Source organism: Athene noctua, chromosome 20, assembly GCF_965140245.1.
Source record: "Athene noctua chromosome 20, bAthNoc1.hap1.1, whole genome shotgun sequence".
NCBI lineage: Eukaryota > Metazoa > Chordata > Aves > Strigiformes > Strigidae > Athene > Athene noctua.
In genome coordinates this window covers 5,494,757-5,514,422 of record NC_134056.1, presented here as the reverse complement: position 1 = coordinate 5,514,422, position 19,666 = coordinate 5,494,757, and the positions used below count along the sequence as shown (strand labels likewise).

The 19,666-nt window shown below is 41.8% G+C and overlaps 1 protein-coding gene across 7 annotated transcripts in view; it reads right to left on the bottom strand.

Annotated features, from left to right (window-relative positions):
• The window catches only part of RAPGEF1 (Rap guanine nucleotide exchange factor 1), an 88,155-nt gene that overhangs the window by 36,058 nt on the left and 32,431 nt on the right, over positions 1 to 19,666 (bottom strand). For all 7 annotated transcript variants that reach the window (XM_074924104.1, XM_074924105.1, XM_074924108.1 and 4 more), the window contains exons 2-9: positions 17,525 to 17,664; positions 12,793 to 12,971; positions 9,476 to 9,632; positions 4,472 to 4,560; positions 3,935 to 4,087; positions 2,390 to 2,513; positions 1,404 to 1,587; positions 299 to 814 (exon numbers count right to left, since the gene is read on the bottom strand). In XM_074924104.1, coding sequence (XP_074780205.1) covers positions 299 to 814; positions 1,404 to 1,587; positions 2,390 to 2,513; positions 3,935 to 4,087; positions 4,472 to 4,560; positions 9,476 to 9,632; positions 12,793 to 12,971; positions 17,525 to 17,664 — 1,542 coding nt within the window. The remainder of the gene's footprint in view (positions 1 to 298; positions 815 to 1,403; positions 1,588 to 2,389; positions 2,514 to 3,934; positions 4,088 to 4,471; positions 4,561 to 9,475; positions 9,633 to 12,792; positions 12,972 to 17,524; positions 17,665 to 19,666) is intronic.

The following is a 19,666-nucleotide window of genomic DNA, read 5'->3' as shown; positions in this document are numbered from 1 at the left end:
GATTCACACTCAGGTAAAAAGGAGAAGTAAAATGGTCTCACTGTAGTAATGAAGATGCTGCATGATGCCAGCTCCCCTGGGCCTGGATTGTTCCTGGCTCCAGGAGCCACTCCCTGCCCGCCAAAAATTGACAGTTCCCCTCCATGCCTTTGACACCGACTAACTGATTTTGATACTCAGCATCACATAAGCAAAGGCATTACTTTGGGGTCATCATTACTTGGTGGTCATCAGAAGCACGACAGCTGTAAGGGAAGGGAAAGGTAAAAGTAAAACACAAACACAAGAACTTGCTTACTGTGTTTGTTTTTCTTCTCTGGCAGAGGTGGTGGCTTCTCTGGGTCACTGTTAGAATCTGGAGCAGCAAAATCAGCAATGAATTCAACTGGTGCTGAAGAGTTTCCTTGCTGGAAAGGCAAAACAGCAGCAAAGGGTGTGAAGGGTACTGATGGGACAGATGCTGCATTCTGCATGTCATCCTCCGAGATGTTATCGTATTGGGAAGGGTGCCTCTCATAGGACACCCTGCAGCCGGAGTTATCTGAAGTTTGAGAGGCTGCGCTCCTCCTCTTCTTTTCTGGTAAAGCTGGAGGAGTCTCTGTTGGCTGCGCTGCTCCTGAGAGGCTGCAGAATTCCAGTGGAGGGGAGCTGCCCTGCGGGAGCTGGAAAGCATGTCCATGGAAAGGGGAGCCAGACTCACCCAAGGACTCTGGCAGTGGGCTGAGGATACCTGGCACCTGCTGAGGTATCTGATCAGCGTTGGAGAGGTCCTGCTGCAGGAATTCATAGTCCGGATCATAGTGATCTGATTGATCTGGTTAAACAGAGGGGATGGGAGAATGATGCATTAATTTCTCTCTTTTACTGTTTAAGCCCTTCTCAGTTCTGCCCCTCCCATTCCATCAGTTAATTAATCAGTTCATTTAATCAGTGGTACTTCCTTGCAGCAGGGACCATCTTGCTACATCTTCTGCAATGTCCAACCTTAATGAAACTCTTATCATTATTTCTTCACATTGAACAAGTTACAAACATTCAGTAGGTAGATCACTGCAGATATTATTTATGTTTCATATTTATATTTTAATTTTCTTTCCTAGTATGTAGAAACAACATCCCTTTAGTCTACCAGGACTGTCACTTCTGCAGACAAGGCAGAAATCAACAAAACATTACACTTGAGAGCTGAATTGAGTTTGAACACAATCATCTATAGCTAGAGAAACACATTCCCTTGGGCTTTTTCCTATCCGACAGAATATAATGCTGCACAGAACCGCCTGCAGCAACAACAAGATGACAGTTGCAAGTGCAATCCATTTATTTCTGCATCACAGCTACGGCAGTTTCCAAACGAGAGTGAAGGGGGCTCCTCCAGCAGCCCTGGCCAACCTCCTGCTTACCTAATGTTTCACAGCTTGTGTTGCGGGAGCACTGACCACTGTCACGATCCAGAGAGGAGAGTTGCTCATCAGACTTGCTGAGTTTGCCAATGCTACTGCATGGCGAGAGGCGTGGAGATTCCCCCCCATAGGAGTGGCTTCCACCAGACAACCTTCGCTGGGCATAGCAATCAACATCAAAATCCTTAAGCGATTAAAAAAAAAAAAAAAATAATCAAATCAAACCACTGTCATTCTTGGCAGCTAGCAAGATGCAGCTCGAGGAGCAAACACCTCAAAGCCGCGTTAAGAAAACCAGGAGGGGAGAGGATCAGTGCTGCAGGCCCTCTCTAGTTAGACAAGCTCATCAGGACCACGGTAATGTGTAATGTGTAAACCAAACCCAGCCACTTACAACCTCATAAATCCCAGACTACCACAAGCAATGGAGTATGACTAACACACAGTCCCAAGTTTTCCTTTTTTCTACCAGAAAATTTATAAATTTCCCCAAAGCACCAGCAGTGGTCAGAGCAGTTGCTCGAACTACTGCTTGCGTTAAAAGATGTTTTAAACTGTGACTGGATGAAGACAGACTTCTGATCTCAATACGCCACATGCTCCCTTGGCTTGTAGACCTTGGTGAGACCTTGGCGAGACCTTGGCAAGCTCAGCCAGTCGTGCTACACCCTGATCTGTTCAACACGGCAGCACTCAACAGCTCACATCGTCACACTCTGCCACAGTTCAAGGCAACAAAGTTTGTGGCAATTTGTTATTAAATCCAACAATGGAAAAAAAAATAAAAATAAGCTGTTCACGTTATTTATGATACTGATGTTCCTGCCACTAAAAGTCTGGCTCCAGAGCTCTCCCATACAGGGCTGTTTGGGACGAGCAGCAGCGTGCAGGGAACTGTGCGGCTGCAGGTCATGGCATTTCTCCCAGCTTCTGCTACAGTTCACAGCACGTTTCTCTTGGCTTTCACAAAGGGGTTATGCCATTACCTGTCTGTTGATTCCAACAGGTAAACTGGACCCACTGGTGGCTCGACTCATGGGGGCCACAACTGCCACTCTGGTTGGGGAAGGTGCCGACTGCCGTTTTTTAGGGGGCAATGCTGGTGGAGGGCTGCAAGACACAACAGGCATTGATGTTTCCATTACTCTTCCAGCAAAAAGACTTTTAGAGGCTTCACGAGCTTGTTTTCCAGAAAGCCTTTGACTTGTCAGGCTCAAAGCTCACAGGTTTTTGTCCAAAGCTGGCCAGGAGCTATTCAAAGTGTATCCACTAACAAATATTAATTTAAGAATACTCTCACAGGTAAGGTCCTGTTCAGTGATTTATTTTTAAGGCTGGAAAAGAGTTGGTATTTCTCAAACAAAAACAATTGCTGTTTTAAAAATTATTTTTAATGGAGATAATTAGCATGATAATTATTTCTTAATAAAAGTGGCGAAAATCCAAATTAAATGGTTTGGTTGACCCAAATATTGTTTCCATTCACAGAAGTCCCTCCTTCTCAAACCTTCCCGCTTTGAAAATGTTCAAAGTTTCAAAAATTTAAAAAGTAAAAGGACAGGAAAATTCTTTTTCTGGCCTTTTATTTTCCTTGTTCAGGGAACAAGATGGTCAGTGTTGCTCTCACCATGTATACTGTGAGGGCCCATGTTTTGGCATGAATCTGTTTCAGATACACATATTAGCAGTAACCGCTGTACTGCTAGTTTTTGCTTCTAATGACACATAATTCTGGTAACCATCAAGCCTGCGAGGTTCCCAAGAGCATACATATTCTGTTCCTGGAACGTACCAGGAAATTTTTATATAACCCATGAGAATTCATAAAATACATAGAAATGTGATTCTTCTTGCCAGCCACAGCCCTTGATGGCACATTTTCAAATTAGCACACGACATGTATTTTTCACATATTTTAGCACCAGGACTAGAGAAGAAAAATATCCTACACACAGACCAAAACCCTGCAAACTGGGGGTTTTCTCTTCCTGCTCAAAATAGAACATAGAAACTTTCATGTGGTTACTCACAGAACAGGGTAAGAACAACCAAGCAAAAGGTTTTTGTCACGCGCTATTGGCTCCTTTCACTCTTAAGCTGATAAGCAACGCAGAACAACCTGGATCTGCAGGACAGATTGATAACTGCCAGCTGAGGCTAACAGAACATTTCCCATCGGATACAACAGCACAAGAAACAGTGAGGTATTCACTAAGTTTTAAATAAGGTTCTTGCGCATTTATGTGATGCCTCTCATGCATGGATCTCTGAGCATGGCACCATCCTCACATCAAAAGAAGGAAAGGAAAACACAGATAATGAAGGGTATTGCTCAAAACAAGACAGAGAGAACACAAAGTCATAAACAGAGTCCAGGAGCAGGGAGGAATTACTCTGGAGGACAGGAAATGAAGAGGCATCACTAACCCTCCTCATGACCTCTCTTATGCACATTTTGTAAGGTTGTCTAGAAAACAAGAAGCTGGTAAGAGCCACTGGTATTCTTCAGTCAGCTGGTTGGCCAGCAGTACCTGTTTTCTGCCACACGAATGCTAGGCAAAGGGGGTTTAGGAGGTGCAACTTCTTCATCCATGGAGTCAGTCAGCAGCTCGTTGGATTGCGTCAGATTGGTTGTTTTGTTGAGGATCTCCATTTCTCGGTCTGTAAGGGGAAGTTCTGATGGGCTGCAACAAGCAAAACACAGATTGCAAATCATAAAACACTGTTGGAATGCAGCATGCTGACAGATTAATACATATATTAAATCATATGAGAGACACCTACAGCAGAAGGCAGAATTTGCATCTGCAGGTGGAATTCCATGTGTATGTAGAATACAATGTGCATGTGTCATGGCCAAGTGGTGTTTCATTGCCAGATTTTGGTATCTTCCCTATCACAGCATATTCTCTTTAAGTGGTCCCACTGTAATGGATGAAGCAACATAGAGAATACTATGCTACCCTCTGTGAAGAATAACTGAATCCCTTAATTCAAATATCAGTAGCTGGAAATGATCCCTTCTGTATTAGTTCTGCACACAGGAGAAATCCTCGTCAGTGACTCACCTGTCAGATTTACATGCTGGTAAACTGGGTTTAACTGGGCTTGTGGGAGAGGGATGCTCCTGCTTTTCAATAGTGAGTCTGACCAGCTCCTGATGGATGAAGAGAAGAAAAAGAGAATAATCATTATTTGCTGAATGCTGCATTCAAACATCTTAGGATAGAAAGGGATGCTACTGCAGTAAACTCTGGGTCACCCAGGTTATGGATTAATGCTGGCATGGACACAGAGAGCGCTGAGCTGGGTGTAAGTCTGGTACAGAGCCATACAAATGATGCAGCACTGCTTCTAAGGAGAGGTGTGCACTCAGCAGTAGCTTAGCAATAGTTCATAAACCCTGGCCCTATGGGGATTCTGCACAAACTCATGTATGTGTCTTTTTGTTGTGCTTCCTCTTTCCTCTATTGTCACAAACGTGTTCCAGTCCCCACAACACCCTAGATAATAGCAAATTGACTTTACATACATAAACATAAGTACAGAAAAGTCTTACACAGTGGAGTACTTCACCTAGCCAGCAAAAAAATGAAATTTTTTTTGTATTTTATAAATATGTATTTGTTTCAAAAAGCAAGTTTTCTGTAAGATCCCCAACAACAAATTAAATAGCGAACACCTTTATTAAAAGGCCTGCTTCCCCTGAAGCCATCTTTTAACATGTTAGCAATAGAAGTCTTAATCATTCAAGAAACTACTGTAGTGTATCTGTTATAGGCAGATAAGGTTCTGGATAAAGAGATAAGGGCATGATAATCCTGAACTACAAGTCTGCCAGCAGTCAAAACAACAATCATTCACGCCAGAAAGATGGGAGAGAACGTTTTATTCATGTCTGAGGCCAACAAATAGATCTACTGCTCTCAGATATAAATACATGCCCTCTTACAGGCAGGCTGGAAAACTGGCTGTGCTTCCTGACAGTATTTGCTTCCCGGCATATTATGCAAAGGAAACCATATGGGATAAATTTTTGATTTTTTTTTTTAAAGCAGCTTGAATTGGTATCATCATTCCAGTATCGTCTTTATGTCCGTGTCTGTTGAGCTTGGAAACAACTGTCACTGTTCTCTCAATGCAATAACTGCAACTGGGATGTTGTCATCATCGTCCTTCCACGGAAGGGAAATATTCTAGTTCTTGTATTTTTATATAAGGCTCTATCTAAAGCTGAACTTCCACGGATCAACACATGCACAAGAGGAATAAAATACTGCACTGGATGTGCAAAGGATGGCAAACACAGTCCAAGTGTCCACCACAGCTGATTGCGATTTCGATGTTCTACTGTTCTTGATGAGCTTGTGCTCAAAAATAACATACACCATGTCAACAAAACCCATGACAAAACACTCAGCTTTCCAGAAGCTGTCCTGGAAAATCCCACACGTGGGGAAGGAAGAGAGCACAAACAGAGCACATACAGATGTCCATGTGGGCTAATGCTGTGAAGATGTTCCTGCCTGGGACAGACAGACAAGAGTGCTGGTGAGGAGCACTGCGTTCTGAGAAGTGCCCTGATGAGAAAAAGCACAGCACCAAGGTGACCACCGCAGACCAGCCTGGCCAGCTCCCACCTCCAAAGAGGGCCGTGTCCCCCAGAGGGGAAATACTCTGCAACAAAGGTCAAAAGACCAACAGGGCTTTTGACAATCTATCAGCTCCACCAGAAACTATTTTTTTAGAATGTACTTTCCTCTGTTTCATCTTCTCTTTCAGGATGAACAATCTTTAATTAAGAATGTGCTATTTCTTTTAGACTTTAGAAATTCCCCTATAAAGTCTACAGAGCATCACTAGGAAAAACAACCATAGGACCTAGTAGCCTACAAACTCCGAATGAGGCTTTTCTGTAAATCGGACAGTTTGGAAATTACACAGTGACACCATTTGACTCTTCTGGCTGTAGCTGGCACCAGGCTCCAAGTCACTGTCAGGAGTGAGTGACGACACAACAGATTGCCACCTTCCTGCCCTCTGCACAAACTTCCACCACTGAAAATGTTTCTGGAGAGTCATTCACTTTAACAGACTCAGCGTCGGACCCCGTGGGGCTATCGGGTCCTTGCCAGCAAGAACAGTGACTCCATACAACGTGTAAGAGCACAGTAAGGGAAATAAAATATATGGGCACTCAAACCAAAAGCCAAAATACTCCTTAAACATCTCACTGAAAGGGCTATGGAAGGGAAAATGTAACATCTCCTTTTCCTCACCTTTCTTCACCACGCTTAACACCTTAAACCAAACCAAGGCCAGCGCTACAGACCGCAGTGGTGGCAGCTGTGCCGCAGCAGAGCTGAGGAGTCCCTGACACTTGGGGCTAAAGAGCTCAGTTTTCCTATTTTACGAGTCGTAATGAACACCTGCTCATTCACCATACAGTGTAGGTTAAACAGGGGAGAAAAACAATCAAATTTAGCCTTTCATTCATCTTTAGAATGATTCAAACCATTGTGGATGGGGAAAAAAACCCCCAGACCCTCCCACCAGAGACACCAAGACAATGTATGATTGCCAGTACTTGAGAGAATCCCTTTTTCCTCTAAACTTAGAGAAAAACCACCACATTCCCTGGACTCTGACTTTTTCCTCCTCTCTACTAACTCCAAAATGAGAACTAGCATTTGAAGATCAAGCCAAGATCTTTAGTGTACACACAGAAGTAATCAGCACACAACTGAGCCAGATGCACATTATGCTATTCCTTATCAGCAAGTAAAAAGATTCCTGAAGCAGTAATTAGAGATAATTAGAGCCCCTCTACAAACTTATGCTACTTCAGCAAGCTGGAAATTCCAAAATGAGATGGATTTTTAAGAAGTTACGTAATCAAAACAAGGAATTTTCTTCTCTTTTTATACATGCCTAGCAAGGCACTAAAACCTGAGATCAAAACAGCAAACGACACCAGTGAACAAGCGACTCCTTTACGCTCAATTCTGAAAATAAAGGGGGAAGTAAGCACTGAAATGTGGAAGTGGATCTTGTGTGATCTGCCAGAAAAACAAAAAAGGCTCTCCACAGCAGAGAAGTGTCCTGCTTCTCAGTTCTGCTTCCAGATCTGAAGGCTGGCTTGGCCCTTCTAAAATAAACCTTGTTCCTCACTATGCAGTAGGAGATGAGTGCATGCCGCTTCCAAATGCTGACCTGTTGATGGGCAGACACATGCACATCTACCCAGACAGCCACACATCTGCTCTGACCATGCTCCAAGCTGACCAGACATAAGCCAGCTCCAACTGGAAGGCCGAAATAACTTCTAATCTAACAACAAAGTAGAGACTGATATAGCCATGCCACTCAGCAGGGCTTAACAGTTCAGGCTTAGCACTCTATGGACACGCCTGCATCACTTCCAGCCTAGGCTGGCTCGTGGCATGGGCAGAGCGGGCAGCCAAGCCCTTCCACCCATGGCACAGGCACTACTGTGGCTGGAAGGCAACAGGTAACGGGGGTTTAAATATTGCTTGAAGTGAAAGGGCAGTGAGCGTCCAAGTCTCATGCAACGAGACCACACAACTCTATCCTGGATCTGGTCATAACCCCGCTCTCCATGGGACTGTGCAGATTCATTAAGTGATAACAGAGCGAACTGTCTCGCTATTTGCTGGGGTATTACAGTTCAGATACCACAGCGCAGTTTTTCACATACTGCAAACTGCTGCTAAATTCTAACACTAACAGCAGCTGAGACTTCAGGCTAAGCTCTTTTTCTCTATCCTGCTGTGCAAATTTAAGACCAGCTTTACTTTTCAAATATGGAGCTTAAAGTTAAAGGGCATATTGTGCAAAATAATCCTGGAAAATCTGTCTTCTTTAGGTGATGGGAATGTTTTGTTTCAAAGATACTTATTTAAAAGGCTCAATAAGTAATCGTAGATTTCAGTATTTGTGTCTGAGTAACATCGAAGAGATTCAGAGCATGCAAACAACACCACCAAGACTCCTGAAGACATGACAGTCAAAGCTTGGGAGATCCACTTCATTTTTGCATTCAGTTCCAGTTAATAAAAACTAAGCATAGTTTAAGTACAGTGAAAGAGGTCTGTTCCTGATACATTCATTAATCCAGGTGAAACACCTGTTGCACTTCTTAAAACATTACCCAACTTTCCTTCTGTACTTGATCTAAACATTCCTCTTCAGATTCAGCCCTGCTGTTGAAAGAGGCTTAACTTTCTCTACAGTTTGCAGAATAAGATTCCCAGGAGATATGACATCTCTCTGTTGGTGCCCTGAGCCCAGGTCAAGCAATCTTTTAACTGCGGTACTAGGACAGTTGAATGAACAGCCTCCGTGGCCATCAGCCCAGAGACAAGCCTGGGAAACAGAAATAATGGGTACCAAAAGCTTACCAGGAGGTAGAAGGAAAGCCAACAGCTTTCCCCAGGGTGGGGCAGGGAAGGAATGCTATAAGCAGGTCTCACAAAGGATACAAAGGTTTCTGTTAAATGCTCCCATTAGTTATGTAAAATTAATCTCCAGAAAACTGAGCTTAGCTCATCACCTGTTCCACACCCTAATCCAACTGCTGAAAGCAGTGATGTATCACTGACGAATCCCTTGAAATTTATGTTAAAAGATGGAGCTGGAGTCTTTAATTCTCTGTGGGCACTGACAGGAAGCATTTCCATTCTACTTGGCCTAGACAGAAAATAGGCAAAGTCTTGTGTTCTAATCTGCATGGGAGACTGGGAGACTGGGAAAGACTTGCTGAAAATTTAATACAATGCTCAGTAAAGATTTATTGCTTCTTCCAATTCACCCAAATGCCAGGGTGAGCATTTCAGAAGTGCACACTAATAGCCCAACCGTTTATGCTACTCCTTAACCAGCACCTCAATCAGGATCCTTCCACTTACAAAGCAGTTGATTTAAGAGGTGGTTTACTGAAGGCAAGGATAGGATCTTTACATTTTACCTGAACTTTAAAATCTCTTTCAACTGGATCTTTTCTAAAATACATTATTATTATATATATAATTTACAATCTTTGTCTCATGTACCTTGACTCCATCCAGAACAGCTTTTATGACACCCTTCACTGTTGTCACCATCTCCTTGTCTTCTGAATTCACACCTTCCAGCATCACTTGATCAGACCAGCGAATTAGATTGGCCAGACTCTGGTACACACGGCTATAGCAGGACGAGATGGCAGAGCTGGACAACAGGGGAGGAAATAGTTGAGGGGAAAAAAAAAAAAAAAAAAATTATGGAGATACTATCAAATGGTAAGAGAGTGCTTGATTTAAAGTGCATTTCACGCTGTTAAAAATGTGATTGTTCTCCTTTTCTCTGTGACATTCAGAATTTGTGTTTAGCAGTTGAAAAGCCTGGGTTTCTCCTCTGCTGCAGTTGCTCTCCCGTTCCCCAGCACCAAATGGGATGACAGTGCTATCAACAGTTCATTCTTGGTTAACAGAATGAATTATCTGGGCTGCAGGTTAACACAGCTATGCTAAGAAGAACATGCTTTCCATTTTAATTTACAGCTCCATCCTATGCCTTAACTTCAAAGGTAAATATTTAAGTCCTGTAGTTATGTCTAAGTTATATTATTTCAGTATTATCTATGATTTCCTTCTTCCTTATTAACTCTCCCCAAAAATGTCTTGGATAATTGAGAGCTGACTGTATTCATTCCTTTACAAATCATTTCCTCACTGTTTATAATGCCTGAAAACATGTAATTAAAACCTCCTTCTTTACAGAAATAGAACTGAATGAATTTCAGGTTTGGAAGAGGAAGGGTGTTGCTTTGTTTTGTTTTTAATGAGAAACAGAATTGAAGCTATTGTTCTGAAGGGGAAAAAAAAAAAAAAAAAGAATTTTGGAAGGATGACAAATCTAAATAAAAGTTAACTGTAACAACAGTGCTCACAGGCATTTTCCTGGCCATTCTGAAAACACTTCATTACTAAACAAGGTGTGTTAATAGTAGTGCTGATGGCAATGCTTCAACAATTCTTTGTAAAGTTAAATCAATTTAAACTGCATCAAAACCATAAACAGATAAGAGAAGGTGTAATCTTGCAATCATTACTGATACAAGTGTTCCAAATCTGCCCATTTCTCTGGTACCCATTTTACACTGGCTTAACTCCAGTAATTTCTTTATCCGTGAGAAGACAATCAAGCCCACAAGCTTCAATGAGATTCTTTAGGTGAATGAAGTTTGCAGAACTGGGGAAAGAACTATTGTCAAGTTACAACCAGGGGGACACAAACAACAGCAAGTACTTTTTTGTTTAGTTGATTTTTTTTTTTTAAAGCATGCTGCTTGCCATTTGTTCCAATTTCAAATGAAATTAGCTTGGTAGGAGATATTTCTTAAACAGGGCCCTCCCCCATCTCTTTCTAGGGCTTTGATTTCTCTGCCATTAATCTTCAGTCTGCTTCCTTCTAAGGAGGCAGTAATTGAAAGCCCATTTTGTGCTAGATTTAATTACTTTTTTCCTTGATGCAAATGCTTCCCCTAAAGCAAAAAGAAGTCCAACAATAATTGTAGGGCTTTCTTCCACTCTGACACAAGTCTTGCTCACTTTTCTTGAGGGAGATTTGCTATCAAAATCACCCCTTTGGGTCCTGCCACTACTCAAAAAGAAATAAAGTGCATAGGTAGGCATGAAAGAACGTGGCTTTTTGAGAATGCCAGATCCCCTTTTTTAATGTGAGGCTAAACAAGGCAGAATATACATGTGGAATCTGTGCTGTAATACATACCATTTCCAGAAAGACTTCTATGTGGACGATTCCATTGACTACAGACTAAGAAAATTCTGCTTCTATATCCTAAATAAGGATATCCAACTGTCAAGGTTGCATTAGTTCACCTCTGAGAGAGGGTATAAGGAATTTGAAGAATAGAACTGTCTGAAATACTGCTGTTGCTGAAGACCACTTAGTTGATATTTATTTCCAAATATATTATTGGAATGAAAGATCACCCAGCGAACACCCAGCGGATACACAAATCAAAGCAAGCAACTATAAAGATGACATGTTCTATCCTAAAAATATTTGCTGACATTTTACATGTTCTCCTGGTGTAAGGGGAAAGTTCATTCTTTCTTTTATTAAGTGAAAGCAGGTGCTTGTCAGGAATTTAATGGCTGTGGGAAACCTGATAGCAACTGAAGAAACTTTTGTGTCTGTATCCAGAAGCCTGATGAATGTTCCCATTCTAACAGTTATTGCTCTCTGTAGTTCTACAGATATAACCTAAATTGGATCTCTCCTGTCCCAGCCACAGCTCTGATACTCACCCACTGCCTCCTTCATTCAGACATAACCCTGGCCTATGTATTAGGGCCAAACACAGCTAAGCATCTCATTTGCAAAATACCTGGCACCTTACTGCTGCCTTGACCACAGTATAAACCCTTCTCGCACCAGAATTGAAATAAGCATCCCAAAACAAAAATTTTGAGTACTTGATGGGAAAACAAATAAGAACAAAACTTGGCAGGATTTCAGGAACTGAACACTTGCATTTCTCTGCCTAGTTTTGTGCTTTTCTCTGTCTGTCCTAATTTTGCTCTTTCTGTATTATTCAACAATGTTTGCTTGTTTTGTGTAGATCCAGTGCTCCAGCATCTATGGGATGAACAGCAGCTATATCTCCAGGGCTTGAGAACTCCACAAATTCGTATAATCCATGCTGAGTTTTGCTTTGGCAAATTTCTACTTCTTTTCTGGCTTCAAACCCACTGCCTAACTGGTTAAAACATAATACATATAATCTGTTAAAACATAAAACAAATAATCTGTTGAGTGCACAGGAACGAACTTGGACTGGTTAATCTACTGAAGTACATCTGTTTACTTCTGTTCTGTATCTGATCCAGTAAAATAAAAAAAAGCCGTTAGGAGTGCAGGCTCAGACTTCTTCAATATCAGGGTGGATAAACTGAACACAAAAAGGAATTACTCTGAAGATAAACTCTTTTTCAGGTAAAAGCTATTGGAATTGTTAGCTTTTAGGATACCATCATGGACTGCAGAAACAGTATAGCATCTGCAGAGAATCTCCCACTAGTAAATGATGAATTTCCAAGTTTATGCTAAAAATCAGCCTTTCTTCTTCTCTGAAACCATCCTGATTTGCTTATCCTTTTACAGCACAGGCTTCTTCAAAGCAGGGAATCTGCTTTTAAATTATGTTTGAAAACTATCACATAATTAATAAAACTAACAGTCACTTTATTAGTTACTGCAGCATTTCCTGTCTCCTGTGTGATGCCGTTCTTCAGACACAAGATGGAAAGAAGCTGGGAATCTGCTGGTCTGTCATAGTCTCAAAACCCAAAAAAGAATTTACCTTTGCTGGATGCGGGGATCTGTTTGCACCAAGGGTAGGATGGCTTCCAGCACTTTACTTGCTGAGCCTGGCAGCATCTCTAACACTTTCTTATCAATTGCCATTTTGTCCACAATAGTCTTAAAGTAGCGCAATGCACTGACAACCTCCTTCTCCTTCTCCTCTAGCCATGATACATTCTAAAGAGATGGAAAAAAGGAAAGATATGTTAAAACCTCAGAATTTTTAAGGGCAAGGTTACTTTAACTTACCTGAAGTACAGCAACACTGAATGAGGGACATTCTGTGAGAACTGGAGAAAACCCCTTCTTCCACAAACACTTTTAAATTGAATTACTACTCTTTCAAAAGAACAGTCAGTGCAAAATTGCACCCACACTTTAACTTTCTGAATTACGTGCACTCCAAACTGAAGACTGATGTTGATCAGTTTTAAGCCAAGATTAACACTACTGATGACGTGCAGGGCACTGCTTTGAAACCCACACAACAACTGGGAAGGTGAAAGAAAAAAATATACCAAGTGCAGATAGTAATGGTAACACAAGAAAGGAAGAAACAACTACTGGTTTTAAATAGAGTTGCGCCTCTTCTTCAATCAAAATCCCTTTACTTAGGCACATCTCACTACTGAAAGGCCTTTTCAATGAAAAGTAAATGCAGTGGATCAGCCAAAGGAAAAGAAAAAAACAAACCACAATCAGAGAAACTTCCAAACTCCAGAACAATCAAACAAGACGCCTCCATTCTTGTACCCATCCATGATAAGTTTCAACAACATATGTAGTGTTCGCCCTTACTATTCTAAGTAATTCTGCTGACTCCAATACGTCTACTTGCGCTACAGTCTTGTCTCTACATTCACAAACAAAAAGCTCCTTTCTGATCAGTCTCCAATTTAAATAATTTTGTGATGCTGCTGGAACAAGGCAACTCACACGCTTTCCATAGGGACAGACTGTGAAAGCTAAGTTTTGGCATTGGTGGATGAATGTTGCAGAAGGGAACAATTCATTGGAATAAAGCTGAGTTGTGGTCACCAACTTCCGTGCCACCACCAACACGAGAAGAGGAAATTCAGAAGTGATACATGATATCTTAATGGCATTCTGGACAGGGGTATTTTTAAAAGGTTTACCAAAGTATGCCTGGAGGACTTTTAATGCCACAAGTAGTTCCTAAGTGAGATTTAAATTAACTACTGAACACTGCGAGAAAAGGAGCAGAGAGCTTAGCAGAGTCAGGTTTCATCCATTATCTCCTCAGTAAATTCAGCTTCAAGAATTAATGACCTATGGGCATTGTGTGCTCCCCACACTCTTGTCAGCCGTTAAACTACTGCTTTTCTGCAAAATCAGGCCAGCAGCCCAAAAGGTTTCAGGAATAACAATTTATAGGCAGCGCTGGTTAGCAATTTGGGGTGAGTTGCATAAAAGGATTAGAGTCCCAAGTTCCATCTAGCTCCAACTTCAGAAGTCTAAGACACAGTCCAAGATCTGCAAACCACCCTGTCATTTTCCATCTCATCTGGGAAGTGCCCAAACTCCACTGTTGCTTCCACTTTTGACAACACTGCTTGCCAGGCACCTCAAATTCTGCTCCAGAGCTTACAGACACCCCGAAACTCCCTTGCTGGGGAGCATCCTGGCAACTCGCTGATGTCAAAAATGACATTTCCTATTTTTCAGGCATGTGCCTTCACTGTTGCAGCTTATTCCAGGGTACGGAGAGGCTCAGACCCTCCCATGAAGGTTTTGCACTTCATATGAAATGATCACACATTTCAGAGATGAGAGCCTGTATATTCCCTGAGTGAATATGACCATGGCCCAGTAGTCAGAGCTCTCAAACAGAAGTGAAAAAATGTGGATTGCAGTTCCTGCTCTGATGGCTTTTTATGTATTTCATTCAACAACTGTTTCCTGTAGAAAGGCTTGCAATTTAATAGCTTAAACACTCTCCTGGCACATAGGAGGGATAAGCTTGACTCAGAGTTCAGGGCTGAGAATGACAAGTGGAAACACAAATCCTTCTATTGAGCACATCAAGGCATGCAAATCCAGCCACTGGACACTATTTGGGACACAACCCTTTTTTTTGCAACCTCCCTGCTAGCTCTTTGGGTGACATTCCCTAAGAGCATTTTTTATGAATCCCCTTCTGAGGTCCAAGGGTATCGTACGTATGTGTGTATCCATGGGCACACAAACACACACAAAGCAAACCTATGCTCCTACACAGGACTGCAGGTTCTGCTACAGAGCTCAGATAAATGTCAGTTGTTGCTACGAGGCTGGAGTTTCTCACGTTCAGTGCTTTACTCACTGAGGCCTGAGAACAACAGCAATAAATCCAGAGAAAGCAGTAATAACCTGATAAGACGGATGGATATTAATACATACCAGTGTCTGCATCTCACCAGACAATGATGCTAAGTTTTTCCAGCAAACATTTCAGTGTGTCCCTAAAGCCAAAGTAAGTATGCAGTGGTACACCACTGGGTTGGCAGAAATGACCTGAATTAATCTCTCATTTATGTCTCAATTGAGAGTGCGAGTTGGCAAGTGTGGGAGCTGCTAAAGCACCATGACCACTTGATTCACCCATTTCCCTTCTGGGCACTAAATGCAATAAACTTAATACTCAGGCAAAACAGCATCTCCTCTCCACTCCCCTGCCTGCCTGACACATACATATTTTTGCATGATTTTTGAAGTTTTCCCTTAAATAATCATTACAAATGCATCATGTATGAGATACAGCTGACCCAGAAAGGGTTACAGCGAGCTGCACAGAATACATGGGATTGCAAAAACTGGAACAGTCCCTTTTCCCCCTGCATTTTGGCAGTGAGAAACCTATTGTAACGTTGCAATAGTGTTGAAGGACACTACTGTTCCTACAATATGCCTTACGATAAGAATCAAAGACAGGGTCCGGGGGACAAAAGGAGGCTCTAAAAAAACCTCCCCCAATACTATAAAGTGGAAGAGGAGAAGATGTCTGCATGGGTTGAGCATAACCTTCAGGTTACACGTAGCAATTTTACATTAATTTTTGGTATTGCTATTTCTGCTCTACAGTGATTATCTACTTCAAGAGTATAAAAATAGCATCCTACGTACTTAAGAGGGTGTAAAGGATGATATTTGGTTTATCAAGTGTGTCTTCTGACAGAAAATCTCCTGTTTGTCAACTGATGTCTATATTCCAGTGAGAGAACCTTGTGACAATCCAGGCATATGCTTTTCCCCACTCCCTCCACACGAAGCTAATGAGCTGACTAAATCCAAATAACTGATTAGCTGAACAACAGCTATTAAAATAAGGAATGAACCAGAAATCAACAATATTTCACAGTATAAAAATATATACAGCTTAAATAATCATGTATGGTAATAAAAATTATTGCAAGTGTTTGTTTTCCAGTTAAAAAAAAAAAAAAATCACAATCTGTACATAAAAAAGGTTTTATATGTTCAGCATGCCTTATCAGTAAATCCTCTTGCATTGTTTTTTAGAGGCAACAAAGAAAAGCAAACACTTCGCCTATTATTAACATGATGATATATATTTGCTATAGAATAGTATTTTGAAAAGGACTCTTCATTTTCTCACTTATTTAATTCATGGTCACACATAAATTTAAAGGAAGGCCTCTAAATTTTCTCCATATACTATCCTGAAACATTGTTGGAATAAAAGCCTTCAAAGAGTACTCTCAGATTTTTTTAATTTTGTTTTTTAATAGCAGTCAGCAATGCAAGGTGCTCGGCTCCTTAGAAAGCATATCCATAGCTTCCTGGGGAAAAAATACAGCCTGGGAAATAAAAGCCTCATCACCTTCCACCTGATGGTGTAGAAGAGGGCTTGAAAGCCCTGCAGCAACTTCTCTGGGCGTTAAACACATCACATGGCATAAGGTAACTGTATCTTGCTGACTGCTCTCAATAACACTGCAACAATCCTCAGCAGAGATAATTAAAAAAGTTTGCATGTCTGGTGCTGAACATTGGATGAGACTTTTAACAACAACTGGGAAAGATTTTGTATTATCATAAATAACCTCAACTGTCTTAACTTTTGGCTTAGATTTATACTTGAAAACCGACTGCAACAGCATTGTTAGAGAGAGAGTCTCCAGTCCACATAATCAGGTCACAACAGCAGAGGAGATAACATTGGATAGGTTTGTGCTGGGAAGGAGCAGTGACCTCAGCTCTTTGAGGGCTTGAGGCACGTTGGGGCTGAGGAACGGTGTGTTGTGTGCTGCAATCAGCAGCTGCTTGAACACATCTGTTTGACTCTCCCTGCTGATGTCGTCAGAGATCGAGCACATCTTTGGATCAACTTCAAGGATTTGCTCGCCTGGGTTTTGGGGTTTTTAAAAGGATCACACCCCAAAGCCTGGCAGTTATTTGGAAGTTGTAAGCATAACCATAGGGTGTGCATGTGGGGAGGATGTGTCAGGCCATACGCTACATCCCATAATGACTTAAACACTTATGGAAGGAGGTGTCATCAGGCTCTCCAAAGGGAAGTAGATGCCTTAGTTGCTCTTATGTTATACTACACAGCACAGTTTACAACTAAACATAAAGTAACCCCCAGGATCCCTGAAAAACCTGCAGAACTCTGCAGAGGACAAAGTCAGACACCAAATTTTGGTAAGCTGAGTACCAGCAAGCAAGAAACCAGCAAGACTAACAGAGCACGTCCTTCATCTGCTTACTTTGTTCGCTGACTTCTCTGGCGTTTTCACTGTCAGGTCAGCTTGCTTTCCTTTCTTTGAAGGGGTTCTCTTTATTTTTGGTGAATGAAACTTGCCCTTCAACTTCATAGTGAACGAGGAGAGATGGGAACGCTCAGAATCTAGAAAGACACAGAAATATGTTACTGGATTAGTGTAAATTTGTTGAAACCTGGGATGTTGTGTTACAGCACTATCTGGAAGACCGGCCTATGAAAAACACTGCAACCATGTAAATTTATTGAGTGGAACAGGATTCAAAAAATAAATAATTGTGGCTTTCTATTATGTTTCCAACCACAATATCACCATCATTTCCTGCTTCCCCTCGGAGGCAGCAACGCTGCAGTGCAAAGGCAGGAACAGCGGGATTGCTACTGCTCTGTGCCTTGGAGAGAAAAGGAAAAACACCTCTTTTAAATGCTTTTATCTCCAGCAGATATCAAAGTACTTTACAAAGGAGGTAATCATCATCCCTCTTTTGCAGATGAGCAGCTGAGTCAAGGGGATGAAGTGACTTGTTCACAGACCTCTGGCAGAGCGGAGCTCCTGCCCGTGCCTTGGTCAGTAGCCACCGTGGGTGTGCAGGCAGGGTCCGTCTGGTACCCAGGGCTGGTGGCTCCTTCATGAAAGGAAAACACAGTCCAGCATAATGCCCTGCCTAGGCTGCTGATCTCTACCCACTTGGTAGCATCACCTTTGAATGTGGCTCCATGGATAAGCTGAACAAAAATGGCACCCCTTGTCGTTTGCAATGGATTTCACTTCAAATGTACCAGACAAACCAGAGAACAGAGGAACTGCTTCAATACCAGAGCATCCTTGAAGGAGCTTAATTACAGAACTGCTCAACCCTTTTAAAAATTGTATTTTCATAGTGTTTTGAATATCTAAAAGCAGACGTCTCAAAGGTTTGCAATCATGCCATATGCAGACTTACAGTTGAAATATTTTTATCTGTTTAGCCACAAAGCTAAATAAAACTAAGCTGCCTTGTAGAGAGCAATTTAGAATGTATTTTGAGCAAAGAGCACTTTAATAAATGAAGGTCTGAATTGCTCTCTAGTGACCCAGATAATTCAACAGAAGATACTGAGCTTGTCTTTAACTACATTATCAAGAAAAGTAAGCAGTTTTGCTGTAGGTTTTGTTTTTCTTTTAGATTATTTGGGAATTGACTGCACTGGCTGTAATGAGTCAAAATGACACAGTCCCACGCATGCAGCACTGCACCACCTTGTTAGCATTCTGACTGCAAACAGAACAGGCTGCTGAGTCAAATCTAGCACCCAGAAGCTAAATATCACGCTGCAGTGCAAACACGGCTCCTCATACTCAGAAATTACCTAACCACAACTCAAGGGAAGGAACCTGTGCTTGCCTCCCCATAAGGGCTGTCTCCCTTTAAACTTGGTTTCCTGGCAGCGTGTTAAGACCCTGCTATTAACACTTTCACCAGAGCCAAAACTTGGATTAGTTATGTCCTCCAGATCAAAATTTTGCAGGCATCCTATTAACAGAAGCAGCATCAGCACTGATTCTAACCTAGCCTGGCTGCAGACCTGTTCTCCATTTACACCAGTACGTGTTTTTCAGTTTTCTTTGTATCATAAAGTCCTGTTTAACGCACTGAGGAGGGAGGCACTAGCAACCTTGGTCACTGCAGATAAATCCAGACATATCAGTTGGCCTCTGAAGAATCACTTACAGCAGCTGGCACCCTAACTTAGCAACAATTTACGTCATGGCTTTACATCCATAAGGGGATCTCCAAACCTTTAAAACCTCTCCGGCTCCACAGGGTGCTGAAGGTCACTACTGAAAACAGTTCCTGGCTGCTGTGATAATGCTCTCGCACTCCTACCCCCAAAATAATTTGTATTTCATACACTATGAGAATTTCTATACGTGCATGTCTATGCACACTTGCCAAAAGAAGTCAAGACTCTCAATTTATTTTTCAAGAACTGGCAAACAATTACAATAATTAATCTACAGGGAAATAATGGTAGCAGCAATAAATTGTGTCTGGCTCCTCCATGGGCTGCAGTGGGATCCAAACCGCTAGTCTGAGTAAGAAAACGTTCAATAACTATAAAACCCTTGGATGCTTATGGCGATAAT